Source organism: Hevea brasiliensis, chromosome 4, assembly GCF_030052815.1.
Source record: "Hevea brasiliensis isolate MT/VB/25A 57/8 chromosome 4, ASM3005281v1, whole genome shotgun sequence".
Classification (NCBI taxonomy): domain Eukaryota; kingdom Viridiplantae; phylum Streptophyta; class Magnoliopsida; order Malpighiales; family Euphorbiaceae; genus Hevea; species Hevea brasiliensis.
The window spans coordinates 46,005,122-46,024,951 of NC_079496.1; the positions used below are offsets into that span (position 1 = coordinate 46,005,122).

Below are 19,830 nucleotides of genomic sequence, written 5' to 3' on the forward strand. Positions count from 1 at the left end.
CAGGACAAGCCTTAAAAAAAAACTTAGCTTATATATATCCAGCGCCTTAACTCGGTGCGCCTCTGTGAGGTAGTGTGCCTTGCTTGTCCCGAGGCACTTGGGGCTGCGCCTGGTGGGCCTTGCACCTGAGGCGCGCCTCTTTGATAACAGTGGATTATAGTCCATCTTTTTCAAAAATACCGATTAAGTCTATAATCCGATAGTCACTCCAATTTTTATTCTGCTTATCTCAATTAATTTTCATTTCACTTTTAGTCCTCAAGTTGGCTTTGAATGATACTATTCACAGACCGAAAATAGTACTATTTAGAGTTCAGAATTTTTTAAGGCGTTACATTTATGATATTGTATTGACAAGAGTAAATTCCATGTGCATGTCACAAGTGTCACTGGTTCGGCCTACTCATCATATAAGTGCCCACCATGTTTGTCTTATGGTATGTAACTTACCATTTCCTCCCATTAGCATCTCATACTAATCAATGGAAACAAACATGAATGACAATCTTTCCGGTTAAATCATGTCTTATATGAAGTATCCTAAATTATGAACCATAATTTATAATACTTGTGCAAATATGTTTTGTCACTCATATTCTTAATACTTTAATAATAGAACATCAAACAAGATATTAAAGGACTTTTTCCATTAAACATAAAAAATTTATATTAACAGAAAAAAAATGATTGCCTTTATTGATGAAAAAATGTTTATGAGATACAAATAAATGATATGCTCTAGAGCATACTACTAACATTGCCTCCAACATCAATTAAATGTAAGAGCATAAAAATCATTACCTTCATAGGTGTCATATTATATGTAGATACACCAGTTATTGGAGTTGAACTTCGATTCTCAGCCGCGTAAAATGCAAGAGCACTTTCTCCTGGCTTTACCCTTACTTGAAGAAAATAAAGTATTACAGTGAAGAACTAAAGTTAAATAAAGAGCATCTGATTAATTGTCAAAACATAACTTATATGCAAAGGAGAACCGCTCCTTGTGTGGGAATAAACTTCCACGGCATTCCATCAGCCACATCAACATTAAATTGCACCACAATCTCCTTACAAGAGAGAGAGAGAGTCATCAAGACAATGCACACATAATATTTTTAAAGAAAATTGAGGAGTTGCATACCACAATTGTCATGTGTCGCAGCAATGCATGGAAGCATGGGACAAGCCTAAGTGTGCACACTTACTATATTTGAAAAATAGCCATTCTAAGCATAGTTTGAATCTCAGGAAGAAAAGAAATCATTCAAGTATGCATCATTTTATGAGTACTGTCAAGCCCACGATTAACATTGAAACATGTATGTGCTTGTGGAATTGTGAATTCAAAGTGAAGTAGACAAGGGAGCGCTGGTTCTTTCACAATAAAAATATCAAACCCATGGCAAGCATTCCAAAAACACAAAAACAAAAAAGGGCATCAAAGGGTAGTTCAACAATCCAAAGATGAGTAATCTGCACAAAGACTACTACATAAAAGCAAGATGACAATGACACAAGGCAAAGTAGTGTAACATTTTAACTGAATTCTAGGAAGAACTTATATTACCATGATTGTTATCAATCTCATGAGTAACAATCTCAACAGAATGAAATATATCTAAAAACTACTAGATCACAAAACTTTCTCCCTACATTTATTTATAGAGAGAAAAAAATAACTACAAAATTTAACACCCAAATAAAGAGAGGAGAAAAAAAGAAGGAACCTTGTAGTGACTGTTCCTTCTTTAGCATGCCGTGCAATCTTCTCTTCAACGCTCTGAGAAAGCACAATGCAAATTATCAGAAAAAAAAAAAAATCAGACACAAAAGAAGAAGAAAATGTGAACAAAAAGAGAATCAAAGGAGAAAAAAAAAAGAGAGAAAAAGAAACCTCACGGTGCTAAATGGTCCCTCCATAACCAGTAGCTTGGCAGAACCTTCTATTCAGAGGAACAGCAGCATAAACATTCCCAACCATTGCAATTACCAAACCCGTTAGATATATTAGCATTTTTCTCGATTTTTGCTCTGTGCTAGTTGAACCATGATAAGTAGCGTAATGATTCTTAATACAACTATTACCAAGCCAATGAGCGATTGTTGGTGTGCTAACTTCACATCTTGGTACAGAAATCCTATTGTGATCCCAAAACTAGGCCAATTACGTGTAGTGCTGCTGTTCCTCTAATTGTTCACTCCGCTGAAATCATAAACCCTATTTATTAAAAAAGAAAAGGTTTCTGCTTTAAATAGAAAGAAAGGGTGTGCGATGTCTTATGGAACTTGGCTATGGAGTAATTTACCAGGACTTAAGATTACGATTTTGGAGGATAGATTTCAGGTGAGGACTTATTCTAGCTCCAGCGATACTTGACCATGACATTTTTCCTGTAGAGATTTTAATAATAATTTATTACAATATCAAAATTTTGATGAGTTCAATTTCGAGATGGGGTTTGGGTCCTCAGAAAGGGAAAGAAAATCGAGAGAGAATGATGGAGTACGGCGGGAATAACCAGGCCATGTTCGCTAAATTTCCTATACAAAACGGTGCCGTTGGAAAGAGAGCAGAACCGCCGAAAAAAGGAGTGAAATTCCTAGACGTCGCCGTTTAGGGTGTGAGATAAATTTTCCTCGACCCCCGATTATTTATTCCCCATAGGAGGCAAAAGAAAGAAGGAAGGACGGAAGAGGGAGAAAAATGCCGCTGGCTAGACCCGAATCATTGGATTCCAGAATCATTGCTCACATTGACATGGATTGCTTCTACGTTCAAGGTTTTCTACTCTCTCCGTGTCATTGATTGTGCGTATACAGTCCTTATTCCGTATTATGTGCTAATTGGCCTGTAATTTTCATTATAGTGGAGCAGCGGAAGCAGCCACATTTAAGGGGTTTGCCTACTGCTGTTGTGCAGTACAATGAGTGGAAAGGTGGAGCTTTGATTGCTGTTAGCTATGAGGCTCGAAAATTTGGAGTGAAGCGGTCAGTGGGATGTTCTAGTTATTTTATTTTATTTTTAATTGATATTCATGTTCTTTAAGGCTACAAAATCAAATTTACAATTTTAGTTCCATGCGAGGTGATGAAGCAAAGCAAGTATGCCCTCAAATTCAGTTGGTCCAAGTCCCTGTAGCACGTGGTAAAGCTGACTTGAATGCTTACCGCAATGCTGGTTCTGAGGTATGTGGGATTTGACATTCTTGATGATGTGAAGATTATTGTTAATGATTCACTTTGAAATTATAATCATTTCTCTTATTTTGTGGGGTTTTTTCTCAATCAAATTTACAGGTGGTTTCCATTCTTGCAAGGAAGGGTCGATGTGAGAGGGCTTCCATTGATGAAGTTTATCTTGATCTTACTGATTCTGCAGAAGCTATGCTAAAAGAAAGTCCTCCGCATAGCTTGGAATCAATAGATGCGGAAGCTCTCAAATCACATGTTTTGGGGCTTAAGAATGAGGTATGTGGCAGTGCTTTTCAGTCAATCGGTAGATGCTAAATTCTCGTTGTCTCTTAAAGGAAGATTTCTGGAAATCTCAAGGTGGGAAGGGATTCTAGGCTCTTTCATTGTTAGATTGGTCCTCTTAGCACAATTTTAATACCCTGCTCCTTTAATGCTGTTAAAGACATAAAACATTACATAGCCACTCACCACCTTTTATTGGCCTCTTCCTCCTCTTGTTGCTGCTCTCTCACCCCGTATGAGTTGAATGATTGGAGACTTTAAAGAGTTGTCTTTCTCAGTTTTTATTGTTTTCTTTGCTTGTCTATAAAGCAAACAGCAAAAAGGAAGAGAAACTTACCTTTTACTCTCTTCCCCTTTAACGAAAATCCAAATTTGAAGTTATAATTCATTAATTTACAGCAACACAGACTTAATTCATTAATTTACAGCAACACAGACTTCTTTTATGTGAAAAAGAAAAAGTTTTTTTTTTGGCTATTCTGGACTTTGCATTGGTTTCAGAATGGACATGATGCGAAAGAAAAGGTAAGGGAGTGGCTATGTAGGAGTGATACTGATCACCGGGAGAAGTTATTAGCTTGTGGGGCCATCATAGTTGCAGAACTTAGAATGCAAGTTTTGAAGGCTACTGAATTTACTTGTTCTGCTGGCATTGCTCATAACAAGGTATGAAAGTGTCCTTGATTTTTCATATCTTCTCTAATAAGTATGATCTTATATAAGCTAAGTTTCTTTTTAACTTGAATGTGATGAATATCCTGTATATGAAATTTTTAGTAGATGCTGGCCAAACTTACAAGTGGTATGAATAAACCTGCACAACAAACTGTTGTGCCCTTCTCATCTGTGAAAGCATTGCTTGATTCGTTGCCAATCAAGAAAATGTAAGTATTTCTACAATAGACATGGTGTTGACTAAAATTTTTAAGTTTAGATGCCATACGATAATACAGCCTCGAACGCATAAATTGTGAAATTTTCTTTTTACATACTTTTTTTTTCCTTTTTGAGGTTTATGTGATCTCCTGAAAATGCAATGTTTTATTTGGTTGTAGGAAACAGCTCGGAGGGAAACTGGGGACTTCCTTACAAAATGACCTGGGTGTAAACACTGTTGGAGGCCTGCTGCAGTTTTCAGAGGAGAAGCTACAAGATCGTTATGGCATAAATACAGGGTAAAAGAATTGATTGTATTGCAAAGATATGAATACTAGAATTTCTAAGATCAGAGAACTTTTCTGTTAACTGTTTTTAATGCTTTGGTAAGATGTAAAAATTTAGAAGTCGTTAAACCTTTGTTCCACTGTATATTTGAAAAATATTCGAGCATGAATGCATGATACTTTCTTCCAACTCAATTTCATGTAGTTTTTGAACTTTATGTGCCAAATATATTACTCTGTCCTTCATTTCTTCTCAATCTTTTTAATTTTTTTTTTCCCATTTCATCCCTCTCTCTCTCTCTCTCTCTCTCTCTCTCTCTCTCTCTCTCTCTAATGTAATTCTTAATGCTGGATGAATCCTGTGGAATGACCCTTAAGCATGCTTAGTAAGAGTTGGTTTTCCATGCACATAGTCATCAAACAATGGTCAAAATAGTATTCTTAACTCCCATTTTTGACATAAACTCCAGTACCTGGTTGTGGAACATTGCTAGAGGGATCAATGGGGAAGAAGTTCAGGTACGCCTTCTTCCTAAGAGCCATGGTTCTGGCAAGTCATTTCCGGGTCCTCGGGCTTTAAAGACAATTGTTTCTGTAAGAATTCTATCTTAATCAAATAAATGATTTTTTGTACAATGCTGTATATTTTGGTCTCTTCATGCACTTATCAATAGAAGTTTATTGGTTTAGTATTTGGTTTTAAGCAAAAGAAATAATGTCTTTCTAGCTTAATGTAAAGAATCTCTATCTCTCTCTCTCTCTCTCTCTCTGTTGTTTGGATGCCTAGGTCATATCCCTCATAATAATATGAGTCTGGCGAACAAGGCCTTTCTCCTGTTTTATAGAAAGTTCTATAACTAACTGTTATGTACAATACTAATGAATTCCTATAAAATTCCTTCAAAGAAACTCTTGAATATAAAGTGGTTAGAAGGGGCTTTTTTCTCTTTAATGAAGAAAAGCAAGATGATGAGAGAAGTTTGACCAATCATAGTGTTTTTATTTATTAATTGAGGAATTTCTTTGAATGACAATTGATGTAAGACTCTTTCTTCAGTGGTTAAATTTGTTTCAGGAAGAACCTTCATTTGCGCTTTAGTTTCTAAATTTACTTGAAATTGTAATTGTAACATGATAAATATTCACTATTAATGTAGTACTAATATAATGTAAATCATTATAATGTTATTTCTTTTTAATATCTAATTTAATTTTTGGAAGTTTATATTTTCTAAATTTTAAGTTTCAAATAGTTTTGTTAGGCAATCTTAATTCTGAATTTTGTTTCTGGTGTATCCTTATTCCAACCTAAGCAGTTGTTTCGTTAACATAAAACATCTAACTATATGGCGTATTAATATATTGCTTTTTCCCAGGTCCAGCACTGGATCAATCAACTCGGTGACGAGCTCAGTGAACGTCTATGCTTTGATTTGGAACAAAACAAGCGGATGGCACACACCCTTACCTTGCATGCAAGTGCATACAAGGTTGATTCTTTCTGCCTGATCTGTTTATTAACCTTTTTATTATTATTTGTCTATTGCAGCTTTCTTTTTTTGCGTTCCTTTTTTCCCATCTAATGCCTGGATGCCTACAAATTATTACATGCGAACCTCCAATATATTTCCTTCCTAATTAACAATTGTTCTGCAGTTGAGTGACTCAGATTCACATAAGAAGTTCCCTTCAAAATCTTGCCCTTTGAGGTATGGGACTGCCAAGATTCAAGAAGATGCATTCAACCTGTTTCAAGCTGGATTACGTGAGTATTTGGGCTCGTGTGGAGTAAAAATTCAAGGAAGTAATCACAATGGATGGGGAATAACAGCTCTTTCTGTTTCAGCAAGTAAAATTGTTGCTGTACCTTCTGTAAGTGGGACAATACTTGGTTTATCATATATCTAGACATGATTTATTTTCTTGAATTTAGTAATTTTTTCGGGTCTTCCCTGTTAAGTCCAGTTCATAGGCATTTGCCTAGATTGTCAACAAACCAAATCGTGCAAATAGTCTGATCATGTGTTGTTTCTATGCTGTTGGTTTTTGTGCCCAGGATAAATATTTTTCATGAAAGAATAAATTATTTTCTGTGGCTAGGTGGTTCTTAGCATAATACAAGGTCCCACCCTAGAGAAAGAGAAACATTCAAAGCTCCATTTGGATGAGAAAATTAAGTACTTTGTAATTTCATTATGGCATGAATGAAGATTCCATCACTTTATTTCTTCTTCTGTGATTGTATTCAAAATTTAATTTGATAGAGATAGAGGAAAGTTGGGGTTGACTAGAACTACTATGGTGGCAAACACATAGAAACAGAGAACCTGCAGTTGTGTGGCAATTGGCTGCCATAATTGAACCAAGACACAAGAATAGTAGTATGGTGGCAGTGGTGGTGATTCAACATTGTTTATGATGGTTGTAGTGGTGGCAGGGCTGTTAGTGCTGCACTGATAATTCCAGTGGTTATGTTGATGATGGTGATGGTGCTGGTGCTGGTGTCATGTTGCAATAGTTATGGTGATAATTTTGGTTGTGGTGCAACTCCGTGGATTAAACATTGATAGATTAAGCAGAAATGTTTAGTGAGTGTATGCTTGATGCCTTAAGTTCAGAGAGAAGACACTTTTCTTAGGCATGTCAATTTTAAACAGACAAATTAAGTAATCCTCTCTTTAAATGCCCTCAAATTAATAATTGCTTTTATGTAACAGGGGAGTTTAAGTTGGGATTCCAAGATTCCTTCATCTCTCGTTTAGTTACTTGATTCAAGTGCAACCAAAATTTTACCTTTAGTAAAATGATTAACTGTACATAACTTGAAATTTCAGAGCATGAATGTGTACTCAGAAGGGCAAGAAGTAAAAACAACCTGGAAAGCATGTACCAGAAGCAGCTAATTAATGATTTCTGTCTTGTTCATAGGGAACATGTTCAATCATGAAATATTTTCAAGGCCAGTATCCATCCCACTCATCTTCAAAGCAAACTCCAGATACCTTCATCCAAGAATCTGCACCACTATCGTCATCAGGTGATTTTGGCTTTGTTGATTGGCATTTGTGCATGTCATTTTTAATTGTTGATTTTCAGCTATTTCCTATCATAATTTAATGAAGGCTTCATGTCAGGTACTGAAAGCTATTCAGAACTGAAATCAGCTGAGCCACAAAGTGACTATAATTTTCCTTGTTTGGATCTACAAGGACAGAAAATCAGTGAATCGAGAGATAAAGTAGGCAGCTTCATTATTTTTTATTGGAAAAAATGATAGCTTCCATGACTATCATTAGACATATACAATATTGAATCTTATTTGTGTAGATACTAGATGAATCCAAATGTGTTGGGGAAAAAATAACAAGAAATAATGTCGTATGATTTTTGGACAGCCTGTTAGAATTTGTTAGAGATAAAAAAAAAAAAAAAAAAAAAAAAAAAAGCGTATGTTGGAATTTGGCAATTTCTAGTGCAGTTTCTTCAATTGGAAACAGCTCTCCACATCAATTTGTTAATGTAAAAGTTTGAGTCTTAGATTTGTACTGAAATCTTCACGTATGGTGGTCCAAGTGTGACATGTGCTAGAATAATTGCAACTCTTTTGCTTGTCTAACCATGGCATTTTAAATATTAATTAAGGGTATTCAGCATCCCAAGTGAATATTATGGCTTGGTGCAAAAATTATGATGTCTTCTATTTTACATTTTATACATAACATCTTAACGTTTTTTTTTTTTTAGTTGGTTCTTTCAAATAGAAAACAAAATCTACTGTGCATATTATTTCTTTAATTTCTTCCAAAAAATCTCAAGCTTAGGAAGGTCTAGCATCCCATGTGTACTGCTCTACTATTGGAAACCTTTATATCAGTTTTGTGCATGTCTTTTAAGGTTTCTTTATTTTAAAGAAGGATCTATCAAATTGATTTCCTATGTTTGCATAGTGAAGTTAATTTCTCTCTTTTTTTTTTCCTTCTTTAATATACTTTTCTATTGATATTTGCAAAAAAAAAAAAAAAAAAAGGGAGAGAGAAACTTTTGCATTGTATATAATTAGAAGGAAGCAATAACAGCTTTTCACCATTCCTACTTCTTGGGAGAGATATCCCCCATTTGACTTATTTAATTTGGAAATGAGGACTGGAGGTAATGAGAAATAATTTTAGAATTGGAACTGGAGGTAATAAGAAACATTTGAGAATCAGAACTGGAGGTAATGAGAAGTTCTTCTCCATATTTTAGGGTTTACGCTTTGGTGTTGTGGAATCAATCCACCTACAGTACACTGGCTTTATAAACTTACAAGTTTTTATTTAGCTGCCTGGGAGTTGTGAGATCAAGTTAATATTACACTTCTGCAATATGTAAATGCTGTTTTCATTTGTAAAATTGTTTGTATTTTATGCTTTGATAAACAAACACCATTCTTCTCTACCATTGCAAGCTTTGAGTTACTGGCTGTATGGTATTGTCTAATTGTGAAGGCTAATGCAGGAGATCTATTGTTTTTAGGATTCATTTTGCTCTTCGCCCAAACAAGCAAAAGATGGCTTTGCCCTAGAAACTTCACAGCCAACTTCACAGCCATTACCCTCAGGTGTCATCTTTTTTATGTTGGAACAGCTTGTGATTCCTGCAGTGATATTTTGAATTAAGTAATCAAGGTTAATTGTTCATTCAGGTGGTGAAAGTTGTTCAGCAGTAAACCAAAGCAACTCACGGGGATGTTTCTTTAGGGATGACACTAGGGTTATACTGCCTAAATTAGAACAACAGGAACAGAAAAGAAATGCCTTGGAAGACAAGGTAAGAATTTGCACTTATTATTGTCTTTTATTCTACCTTAAGATCACCGCAAGGGTTTTTGCTGTTTGAAACTTTTGTTTTTGAGAAGAGGTTTTGTTGGCATGTGGACAGCTAAATTATTTGCCACCTTCACTAGCTGGCAAAAATCATTAGGGATAACTATAAAGCTTTCAAAACCTACTCTTCCTTATCAAGTTTGTCATCATCAATTCAGTCCTTTCATTCTTTTGCTCATTGTTTATAGGCTTAATACATAACGCGTCTAAGTTAACTAAGAAAACTATACTGCATCCTGACCTTATATTTTGACCTATTACACCCTAACCTTTTATTTTTGAACCGTTGCACCCTTTAATTTTTACACCCTTACATAATTTTTCAAATTCATTCATGAGAAAAGATTAATTTATCTCTTGATATATCTTTTTTCACAAATTGTATGGATTAAATTTAATTATTTATTATTTAATTGAACAAGTTGTGCTTAGGGGTGTAAATGAACTAAGCCGCTTGTGAGCTACTCGAGGTTAGGTTTGATAAAAGATTGGTTCGCTTCGACTCATTTTCTAAACGAGCCGAGCTCAAGTTCTAAATTTAGGCTCATTTAATAAACAAGCCGAGCTCAAACTTGGCTTATTAACAGGCTCACAATCTGGCTCATTGAACGAGCTCGCGAGCTGTCTCGTTAATTAAACTTTTGAATAAGCTTGTTTTCGGGCTCGTCTATAAGCTCACGAATTGGCTCATTTATAAAAACATTTATATTAGTAATTATATTTTATTTGTTTATTAAATATATTTGTTTTATTTATAATTGTACTAAAAATAATATATTATCTAAAATTATAATATAATCAATATATAAAATATAGTTATTTATAATTTTTTTTTTAAAAGTTAATTTGTATGTGAAAAATAAAATTATAAAATTAAATTTATGCTTTGAATATAAAATAATATGTTATTAAATATTATATTATTATATAAATTTATGATATAATCAAAATAAAAAGTGCATTTATAAAATATAATTCTCTTATACTCTCAACACCCCCCCCCCCTCTCTCTCTCTCCTTTTTGAATTTACTGAATACTCTCTCTCTCTCTCTCTCTCTCTCTCTCTCTCTCTCTCTCTCTCTCTCTCTCTCTCTATATATATATATATATATATATAACTTTAACCTTTAAAAGATTAAGATTCAAGTTTAATACTAAGTTATTAAACTATTACTATTACTATCTGTCTCTCTCTCCCTCTCCCTCTCTTTCACTCTGAACTTTAAACCTTCGAAAGATTAAGTTTCAAACTTAATACTAAACTATCCAAACATTATTAGTACTACTCTCTCTCTATGACCTTTAAACTTTTAAAATATTAAGATTTAAATTTAACTCTAAGTTATCTAACCATTACTATTACACTCTCTTCCCCTCTCTCTTATATGTATAACTTGAATCAAGTGAAAAGATTTAACTATAAAGTGGCAAATTATAAATGTATTAGTGCATTATATAATATACATTCTAATTTTCAACTATATAGTTCTTAATAAACAATTTAAGCCGTACATGAATAAATTATATAAGGTGTTAAGTGTGTATAGACTATAAATGCTAAAAGTGATATTTTGAAAATTAAACATGTAATATGCACTCACACACATGCACATATTTACTTCTTTTCTATTGTTGTAATATAATTATAAAATCAAATAAAAGGATTTGATCAAAGAGTGACGTTATAAGTGTATTAGCGTATTATATAATATACTTTTTAAATTTCAATTATATAGTCCTTTTTTTGATAAAATATAGCCCTTAATTATATAGTTTTTAAAAAATTAATGACAGGCTATGGGAAATATTTTTTTTTAGGGGATATAAGAAATATTTATTGTATGATGCATATATGCATTAAAATAATAAAATTAAAATTTTCTTTCATCATATATAATTAAGGCTTCTAATTAGCATTTAAGTAAATAAGAGTTAATATTTAAATATATAATTAATCACACATAATAATAATAATAATAATAATAATTTTATTATTATTATTATTATTATTATTATTATTATTATTATTGAAACCTTAAAAGTATTTTAAATAATTAATATATTTATATTAATTATATAGTAAATTTTTAAATTAAATATTTTTTCAAAAAGAATAAAAATAGAACCTCAATAAAATAAATAATTAATTTGTAGACATTTACTAAACAAAGAACATAAAAAGGAAAGAAAATACAAAAGAGATGAAAAAAAAAGGAAATAAAAAGAAAAGGAAAGTGCAAAATCCAAAAAGAAAAACAAAGTTTACTGAGCTGGGCATCGAGCCTAAGCCATGCAAGCAACATGTTACATGCTACTACCATTAGACCACAACCTCATGTCAGCCAAGAATTCAACATGTTTATAGAAAAACATTCTAGTTGCTGAAAGCGTGAGGTGTGATTCCTTTGTACCACATCGAAAGTATTGATGAAGTAGGAGGGGTTGCCTTCTTTGTAAAAGGAGAACCCCTCCTTGATTCTTTATTTGGCTTAAAATTAGTCATAATGAAACTTTAATTAAATTAAAATTTTATTTAAGTGTCTATGACTTTTTTAGTATTTAACTTTTTTTTTTAAATTAAGCGTGTTTATAATTAAAATGAGTTGAGCTCAAACGAGTCGAGTTTGAGTTTGACTAGTTTATATTTTAAAGGCTCAATGACAAAAAAATTCAAAACTTTTATGTCAATTTTCAATTTTAACCAAATCTTTTAATTTTATCAATTTAACCATAAACTTTTCATATTGTTTTTAATTTAAGCAATAAATTTAATTGAAAACAATTAAACTCATCAATTGACAAATAATTCAAATCTTTTTATTCATAGTTAATTTTAGCTAATCTATACAACTTTATTAATTTGTTTAATAATTTTAATATTTTTATTAATTTTAACAGACTTTATATTAATAAAAAATATAATAATTGAATAATATATCTAATATTGTTATCTTAATTTTTAATTTATTTTTTTCTCTCTTTCTATTATGCTTTTAATTTATATCTGTTTCATTATTTTATCTTGAATTTAAGGCCTAACAAATAAAAAAAAAATCAAATGTTTAAATATAAAATATTAATAAATAATATAAGCAAAATAAATTTAATTATAACTTCCAGAATGATAAGTATTTGATTTAGTATAATAATATTTTTATTTGATTTGTTTGAGAATATTTGCTAAAATTATAAAAAAAATAAAATAAAATAATTGACTAATATCAATAATATAAGCAAATATTTAAATTAATTTTATCAATTTAAATCATTTAATTAAGTTAATTGCTAAAATTGAAACTAATGTAAAAGTCTAAAGACTAAATTGATAAAATTAAAAAAGTTTGGCTAAAATTGAAAAAACTTATTATGGTTTGGATTTTTTTAGCCATTTAGCTTATTTTAAATGAGTTGAGCTCAAGCTTGGCAAACAAGTCTAGCTCGAGCTGTGATATTAAAGCTCAAATCGAGCTAGAGCCTAAAGAGAAAAGGATTGAGTCGAGCTTGAGCTATTCAAAGCTCTGCTCAACTCAGCTCGTTTATACCCTTAGTTGTGCTTTATTGGTTGTAAAATTACAATTTAAGGGTGCAATCATGGTTTTAAATAACAGCGGTTACATTACGTAATGGCCGTTTTTAAAAGTTTTTTTATTATCATTACCGTTACCATCGTTATTTAACTGATTTTTAAATTTATAATTGTAAAGGCTGTGTATTTAAAAGTAATGGCCATTACCAACCGTTATATAATGGTCGTAAACGGCCTTTACTTTTCTAGTTAAGAATTCTTCTTCTTCTCCTTCTTTCTTTCTTTTTCTTTTTTTTTTTTTTTTTTTTTTTTTTTTTTTCTGTTTCATGTGAAATGCAGTAGAGGGAACCTTTTTCTGGGCGCAAAACTATCTTAACTTATACATTTTAACATCTTTTCATTCTCTCTAGGCAACTAGGTCATTTTCTCTCAACTCTCTCATTTTTCTTTCCAACCAACTCAAGTAAAATCATTCATTTCTCTACAAATTTTTTAGCTCATGAGCATGGACCATCAACCAGACAATGTAGTTTTGAAGTAAATGAGATTGAAGGGTGTGTTATTATTATTATTTTTTTCCTCATTTTTAACTATTTTGAATTTTTTTTAGGTAAATCCATAAATAATTAGAAAATAATATCAAAGAAAGTTTTAAGCTTTAATGATATTTGCTAAGTATAAATTTAGGCTTTGGCAAGATAAAATTTAAGGAAAATAAATAATCATGTAATTAACTCTTGAAATTGATTTTCTAAATTCAATAGTAAGTTTACAACCTAATTACATGGTAAGTTAAATAACCTAATTACATAGTAAGTAAGTTTACGAGCTAAACAAATGATGTCCTAGGATCAAAGTCAAAATAATTAAGAATCTCCTAGACACTCATTTTAGTGGTAATAAGGTTAGTTATTTACTATCTTCTTAGTTATTTTGGTTTAAATTGATTAATACTAATGCTTTATGAAAATGATGGATCTAACATCCTTATTTGATATATTTGTACTTATTATTTAGTTGTATATTTTAGTTTTATTTATATTTTTCAATATTTATTCATTTCATGAACTTTGCAAATTGAAAAAAAAAAAATTGTGTAGCAACAGGTTGTTAGAGGGCCATTTTCATTACTCGCGACTGTAACTGCGAACTCGGCCGTGACCGTGATTTAGAGCCATTTGTGTAATAGCTAAATAATAAAAAAAAATTAGCGGCTTCATAGGTCAAAATAATCGGTAGGGATGCAATACACTTTTCCCAAATAGTGTGGGAGTTAATTAATGTATTTGGCCATTAATTCTATATTTATATTTGCATTGTCTGTTAGGGTTGCCTTTGTGTGGTAGGTTTTTTTTTTTTTTTTGGTTGGATGATTTAACACCAAAGAAACGAATTAGAACCTGTTTTGATCTTGTGAAATCATAGAAATTAGCCAATTAAAACAACTTCGGATTGGGCAAGAGGTTATAATGCTTCAGCTTATAGTAATTTTGGTCATTCAATAAAACAATGTATTCACACATTCCTATGCATGCAGATGCTGATGTATATATGGTTATGTTCCCCTGTCATAATTTATGCTTGCATTTGCATATCTGCATCCATGCGTATACAAGTATTTTTAAAAAAAAAAAAATATTTACTTAGCTTTCTTTTTACAGGGCACAATCCTCAAGTTCTTCAAGAAGAGCAATCCCTCTTGCTCTAAACCAAAACTGGAGAATGTTGGCGTGGTTCAAGGTACTAAAGCTTCTTCATTCTTGGGTATCTCGGAATCCCATTTCTAGATTCTGCATTTATGCTGGTTCTTCTCCTTATCAAGAGTTGAATTTAGGTTTAGAAGCGAATGAAGTTGAGCTGCCAAAGGAGAGTCTTCTTCTTGCAGAGTGCAGCACAAATGATTGCAGACATAGTTTAAGTCAGAATGTACATAGAGAAGCATGGCATTACAAGATTGATGAGATTGACCCATCAGTGATTGATGAGTTACCACAAGAAATCCAAGATGAAGTTCGGTCTTGGCTTCGGCCTCGCAAGCGGCCTAATACAGTTAAACAAGGTTTGACCATAGCCCATTATTTCCCTCCAACTAAAGCAACATAGGCAATGAGTGATAGTGAACCTTGACACCCTGCATAGGAGTATCATCCAACTTAATTGTGAAGCATTGTACTACTGGATTTGATGGACTGTTTTATTTGGGGAGAATTACGTTGGACTGGGGCATAAAAATCTAAATGTCTATGGGTAAATCCGTATAGTGAGGTGTGTACATTGTGTGATTTGAGATAGGATGCAAACATGCTGTCTTACTGCCCAAGAAAACAGAACTTCAAAGTGTATTATGAAGGTTACATGTACAGCCGTATGGAGAAAATGATAATGGTGGTTTTGGCCTACAAGGTATGGGTGAGCAAATTCGGTTATAATCGAAAAATTGAATCGAATCATTTTAATTTAGTTTTTCAATTTTGTTTTTCAATTGGTTCTGTTAGTATTTTGTAAAAAGTTTGGTCTTCTTGTTTTCATTAAAAAAACAGGAAAAAAAAATTTTGACTGATTTGTTTAATTTATGATCTATTTATTGAATTTATAGACTTTTATAGAATATAATGTACAATTTATGGAATTTATAATAGGCTCAAAGAATAAGAATATAGAAATTGAAAAAACTCAACAAAATAGGTGTAACTTGATCGGTTGAATTTTTAAGTTTAATTTGATTTGATTTGATTTGATTTAATTAACATTATTTTTTAATTTAAATTTTTATTATTTCAATTTGATTAAATTTAAAACCGAATAGGTTAATTACACAGCTTACTACGAGGTTCTCGAATGGTGTTAGCCTACTATCATTTTCACTCATGGTGGACCTTTGCAATGCAATTTGAATAATCGCCATGTGTATGAGCGAGCATAAACATATAAAAATTAAGTAGTTTTTCATATTGCTTTTAAATGGGCATTGAATTAAAAATGTTAAACTAAAATGTTAAATGTTTATGTCGAATTATAATTCTGTTCAAAATTTTTAATTTTATGTGAAATAATCAAATTTTTAAGATTAATAAATTTGAAATTAATTAAAAAAGTTAATAATAAATTACAATATACTACCTAAAATTTTATTTGATTAATCATAATTTTATATAAAAATTTGACATTTTTAGTCCCACGATTAAAATTTATATTTGTAAAGAAAATATATTCTATATTTACTTCTAATTGAAATTTTATAATAAAAATATTTTTATTGTTTGAAATTAATATAATTATATTTTTAAATCAAACCAAATAAATCTATGTATTCAAATATACAATGTAAAATTTAAAGTCATACCTTTTTACAAATAATTTTGAAAAGAATATATAATTAAAAAAGTATATCCCACATAAATTGTAAATAAAATGTATATTTTATATATAGTTTTACTCTAATTAATATGTGTATTTTATTTGATAGATGTTATAATTTATCATAAGCCAAGTTTAAACATAAATTTTTTCACTGATTTTTTTTATTAAATTTTTGAAGTGCCCATTAATGAGTTTGAATTTTAATTAAAGAGAAATAAAAGAAAAAAAAAACTTAATGCAATAATATCATGTTTTTACAATTTGTTTTTCTCTTCACAAAGAAAGAAAAAAAAATTCTATAAAAATTTATGAACTTGTATATTTTACTTATTCACAAGATTTATAATGTGAAAAACTCATACAAATTATATAAAATTTATATGTTTTAATATCATATATCATATATTTTGAATAATTTATATGTTTTTTTTTTTAAAGTTATTACTCATTAATTATATTGTTTACTCTAAAAATAATCATTTTATTTATTAATTACTTTTAAGACTAAGAATTAATTAAATTAATTTTATGTGAAATTAATATAATTAGTTTTATTTTATTAATTTAATTAATTTGCGGCTTGAAATAATTAATAATTAAATTAATGGTGATTATTGAATGGTTATCTGAAAGAAAGGATCTGTCAACAATTTCAAGCAGTTCCAAGGAATGAGTAGGTGACTACAAGTAACTGTAAAACGTGGCAAAGTGTGTTAAAGAGTCTTCCAAGAGTCTTCTTGGTACCTAAAAGCAAAACTATAAAAGCCAGGTGAGCAGCAACATGAAACCCTCCATAAACATCAAACAATAACAATTCAACTAGACTCTAGCAGTTTTTTATCTTTATTTTATTAGTCTTTTATTTTTTCCAAAGCTCTTGCATTTAATTTCAAGCATTGTACTTTCCTTTTAAGCAATCAAAGCATTCAATTCTAGTTCATTTGCTTTTAATTACTTGTTATTCATGAGATTAATGAAACTGCGTGTAGTAGAGTCAGTTCCCACAATTGTTTGATCTGAAAAGTCAGAACCAATCCCAGATGATATACTCAGTATCTAGTATGCTCGTGTAACAGTAAGTTGTGAGACAACCAAATTGATTTCCAAAAAGGAAACAATTTTTGGCACCTCAGCGGAATAAATTTTCGCAAAGTGTCAAAATAATAATCTACACCACTATTCTTTGCCAAAAATTAGCAAATAATTTTTAGCACGCCCAGTGGGACAAAAAGGTCTCACATTTCACTATCATGCACGTTCTTGATGAGGTGTCATAAAATGCCTAATATTGATAAAGAAAAACTTGCATCAACCATCACTGATGTTTTAGAGAAAGGCATAGGAAGGTAGATGGATATAGCCTTTGATAGAATTGATGTAAGTATGGAGAAAATAATTTCTTTTATACAGAGGTTGTTTGAGAAACTCAGTTTACCAGTTCCAGTACTTCCTGATGGCCAAACTTTTAGGCTAGAGGAATTTGCTTCGGCATCCAAGAGCACTAGGGGACTCAGGGTGCAGACTTTGCCATAGACTCCCTTAGGTAGTGACCAAGTTCCTACAGCTTCTAATGACCAATTCCTTAAATTGGAGGAGGCAAACTTGACTTCTAAGAGTATTAGAGAACTTAAGGGGCACCAGCCCAAAATTCCCGGGGGACTGTATAAGAGGAATCAATGTTTCCACAATCCAAATTCCTTTTATGACAATCATAATTGCTATGGTTTTTAAGGTAACGATTCAAATGATGTGATTTTGCAAGTCCAAAGTCATCGCACCTTGCAAGAAACTAATAGATAACACCAAGCATAAAACAACCAAGGTTGACCTATGACCTCAAATAGCCGACTCACGGCTTTTCCTAGAATCCTTGCAAAAATGAAATAGGAAAAACCAACACAGCGATTAATAGTTTGAAGCATTCACACGTAATCAGATAAAGACTAATGTAATAAGTAGGCCCCATGGCCACTTTCATTCATAAATAAAAGCTAAAATACGGCTTATTGTTCAACAAGTACCCAAGTGATCAAATGTATGCTAAATTTAGTACATCAAAATATAATGATTATAGCATGTAGGAAAGTTCTTGGAAGAAGCTTGAAGTCAATAGGTGGCTTTGGAACAAGACTGAATTGGTAACTCCCCAATATCCGATATTGTGCTTGATGAAGAAGTGCCAGATACCTACATTTACATTTGATGAAGAAGTGCCAGATACCTACATTTACATTCTCTACAAAAAAATAAATAAATAAATAAATAAATGAAGTTAGGCATTTGTGAAAAGCACTTGAGGAAATTAACTCTTCAACTGTACAGTGGTCTACAAGTATTTACAGGAACCTTAAAAAGAGCAGATGAAGGCTAAGCACCGATAGAAGTACCTGTAAAGGTACCAAGTCTAAATACTTATTGTAACACCCCTTACTCGTCTACTGTATAGCCGAGCAAGAAGTGTCATATTCGGTGCCAAAACACCCTATCTTGTATTATCAAGTTCATTGAAAATGTTTAATATCATTTAAAAACAGGTAATCCAGGTGTAGAATATATATATATATATATATATATATATATATATATATATATATATATATATATATATATATATATATATATATATATATATATATTTTATAGAGACCCAGACAGAGTCTCTTCTGTTTTGTTAGCATCTGGTGGGTTCCATTAATTACCTGTTAACATGTTCATATTCATTTCACATTTTTCCATATCATTTTCTATTGTATCATATCAATTCATAATTATTTATGAGATCTCAAAAGGGTATCGTCTATTGAATTCATATAGAAATTCATAAACAATAATTTACAAGTTTATGTAAAATCTCAAAATTTAATTACAATCCAAAATGAAATACATCATGTGTTTAAGTACAATGAACAAAAACACAAAATCTAGACATAAATGGGCCCTACCAACAAAATTACAACTGTCAAGGTAACTAGTAGACACCGGCAAATCTGATCGGCCTCTGTATGAGCACTACTGTTGCTGCTGCTATGGCTGCTGGGACTTGTCTCTAGTACCTACGCGATGAAAAAACCAACGCGCTAAGCATAACACTTAGTGGTGCATAATTTAAAATAACAATAACTAAATAATTAATAATAATAATAATAATTCTATGTGACAATTCATAATATTTAGGTCGTTTACGTTTTTATTTCACTTTGAAAACAATTGAATTTATCAGGATCTTTTCTGTTTACTTATTGTATATTCAGTCTTAATTAATCATTATCAGTGCCCAAGAAACCTATAACAGATTATAAAAGCTGAATACACGGGAGTATACTTGTTAGACAGCCTCATATCTATCCTGTATATGTTGGTCATGTCAGGCATGAAGCCTGCGGGTAGGCATTTTGTCACACCCTTTTCCTCAGTAAGGCATAACATAATCCCGTAGTA

At 31.3% G+C, this 19,830-nt stretch overlaps 1 protein-coding gene and 1 pseudogene across 8 annotated transcripts; one reads left to right on the forward strand and one right to left on the reverse strand.

The window, feature by feature from the left end:
* Window positions 1-669: 669 nt before the first annotated feature.
* LOC110662381 (uncharacterized) lies at window positions 670-2,389 on the reverse strand (annotated as a pseudogene).
* A 151-nt stretch (window positions 2,390-2,540) lies between these two features.
* LOC110662380 (DNA polymerase eta) lies at window positions 2,541-15,434 on the forward strand. 8 transcript variants are annotated; one of them, XM_021821338.2, is made up of 16 exons: window positions 2,541-2,783; window positions 2,871-2,991; window positions 3,078-3,189; window positions 3,301-3,471; window positions 3,979-4,143; window positions 4,258-4,361; window positions 4,533-4,652; window positions 5,111-5,234; window positions 6,017-6,130; window positions 6,297-6,512; window positions 7,569-7,677; window positions 7,763-7,878; window positions 9,156-9,240; window positions 9,325-9,449; window positions 14,694-14,772; window positions 14,855-15,434. In XM_021821338.2, the coding sequence occupies exons 1-16, from the start codon at window positions 2,708-2,710 to the stop codon at window positions 15,133-15,135; spliced, it is 2,118 nt and encodes a 705-aa protein (XP_021677030.2). In that variant the 5' UTR covers window positions 2,541-2,707; the 3' UTR covers window positions 15,136-15,434. The 8 variants fall into 8 exon arrangements, 7 of the variants coding, with proteins under 7 accessions (XP_021677030.2, XP_021677032.2, XP_021677031.2 ...); XM_021821340.2 differs by having other exon boundaries at window positions 14,867-15,434; XM_021821339.2 differs by having other exon boundaries at window positions 7,775-7,878.
* The last annotated feature ends 4,396 nt before the right edge of the window (window positions 15,435-19,830 follow it).

Coding starts and splice junctions, on each gene's coding strand:
- LOC110662380 (XM_021821338.2), top strand. CDS start 2,708: ATGCCGCTGGCTAGACCCGAATCATTGGATTCCAGAATCATTGCTCAC. Junction 5,235..6,016: donor CTTTAAAGACAATTGTTTCT/GTAAGAATTCTA, acceptor GCTTTTTCCCAG/GTCCAGCACTGGATCAATCA. Junction 6,513..7,568: donor AAATTGTTGCTGTACCTTCT/GTAAGTGGGACA, acceptor TCTTGTTCATAG/GGAACATGTTCAATCATGAA.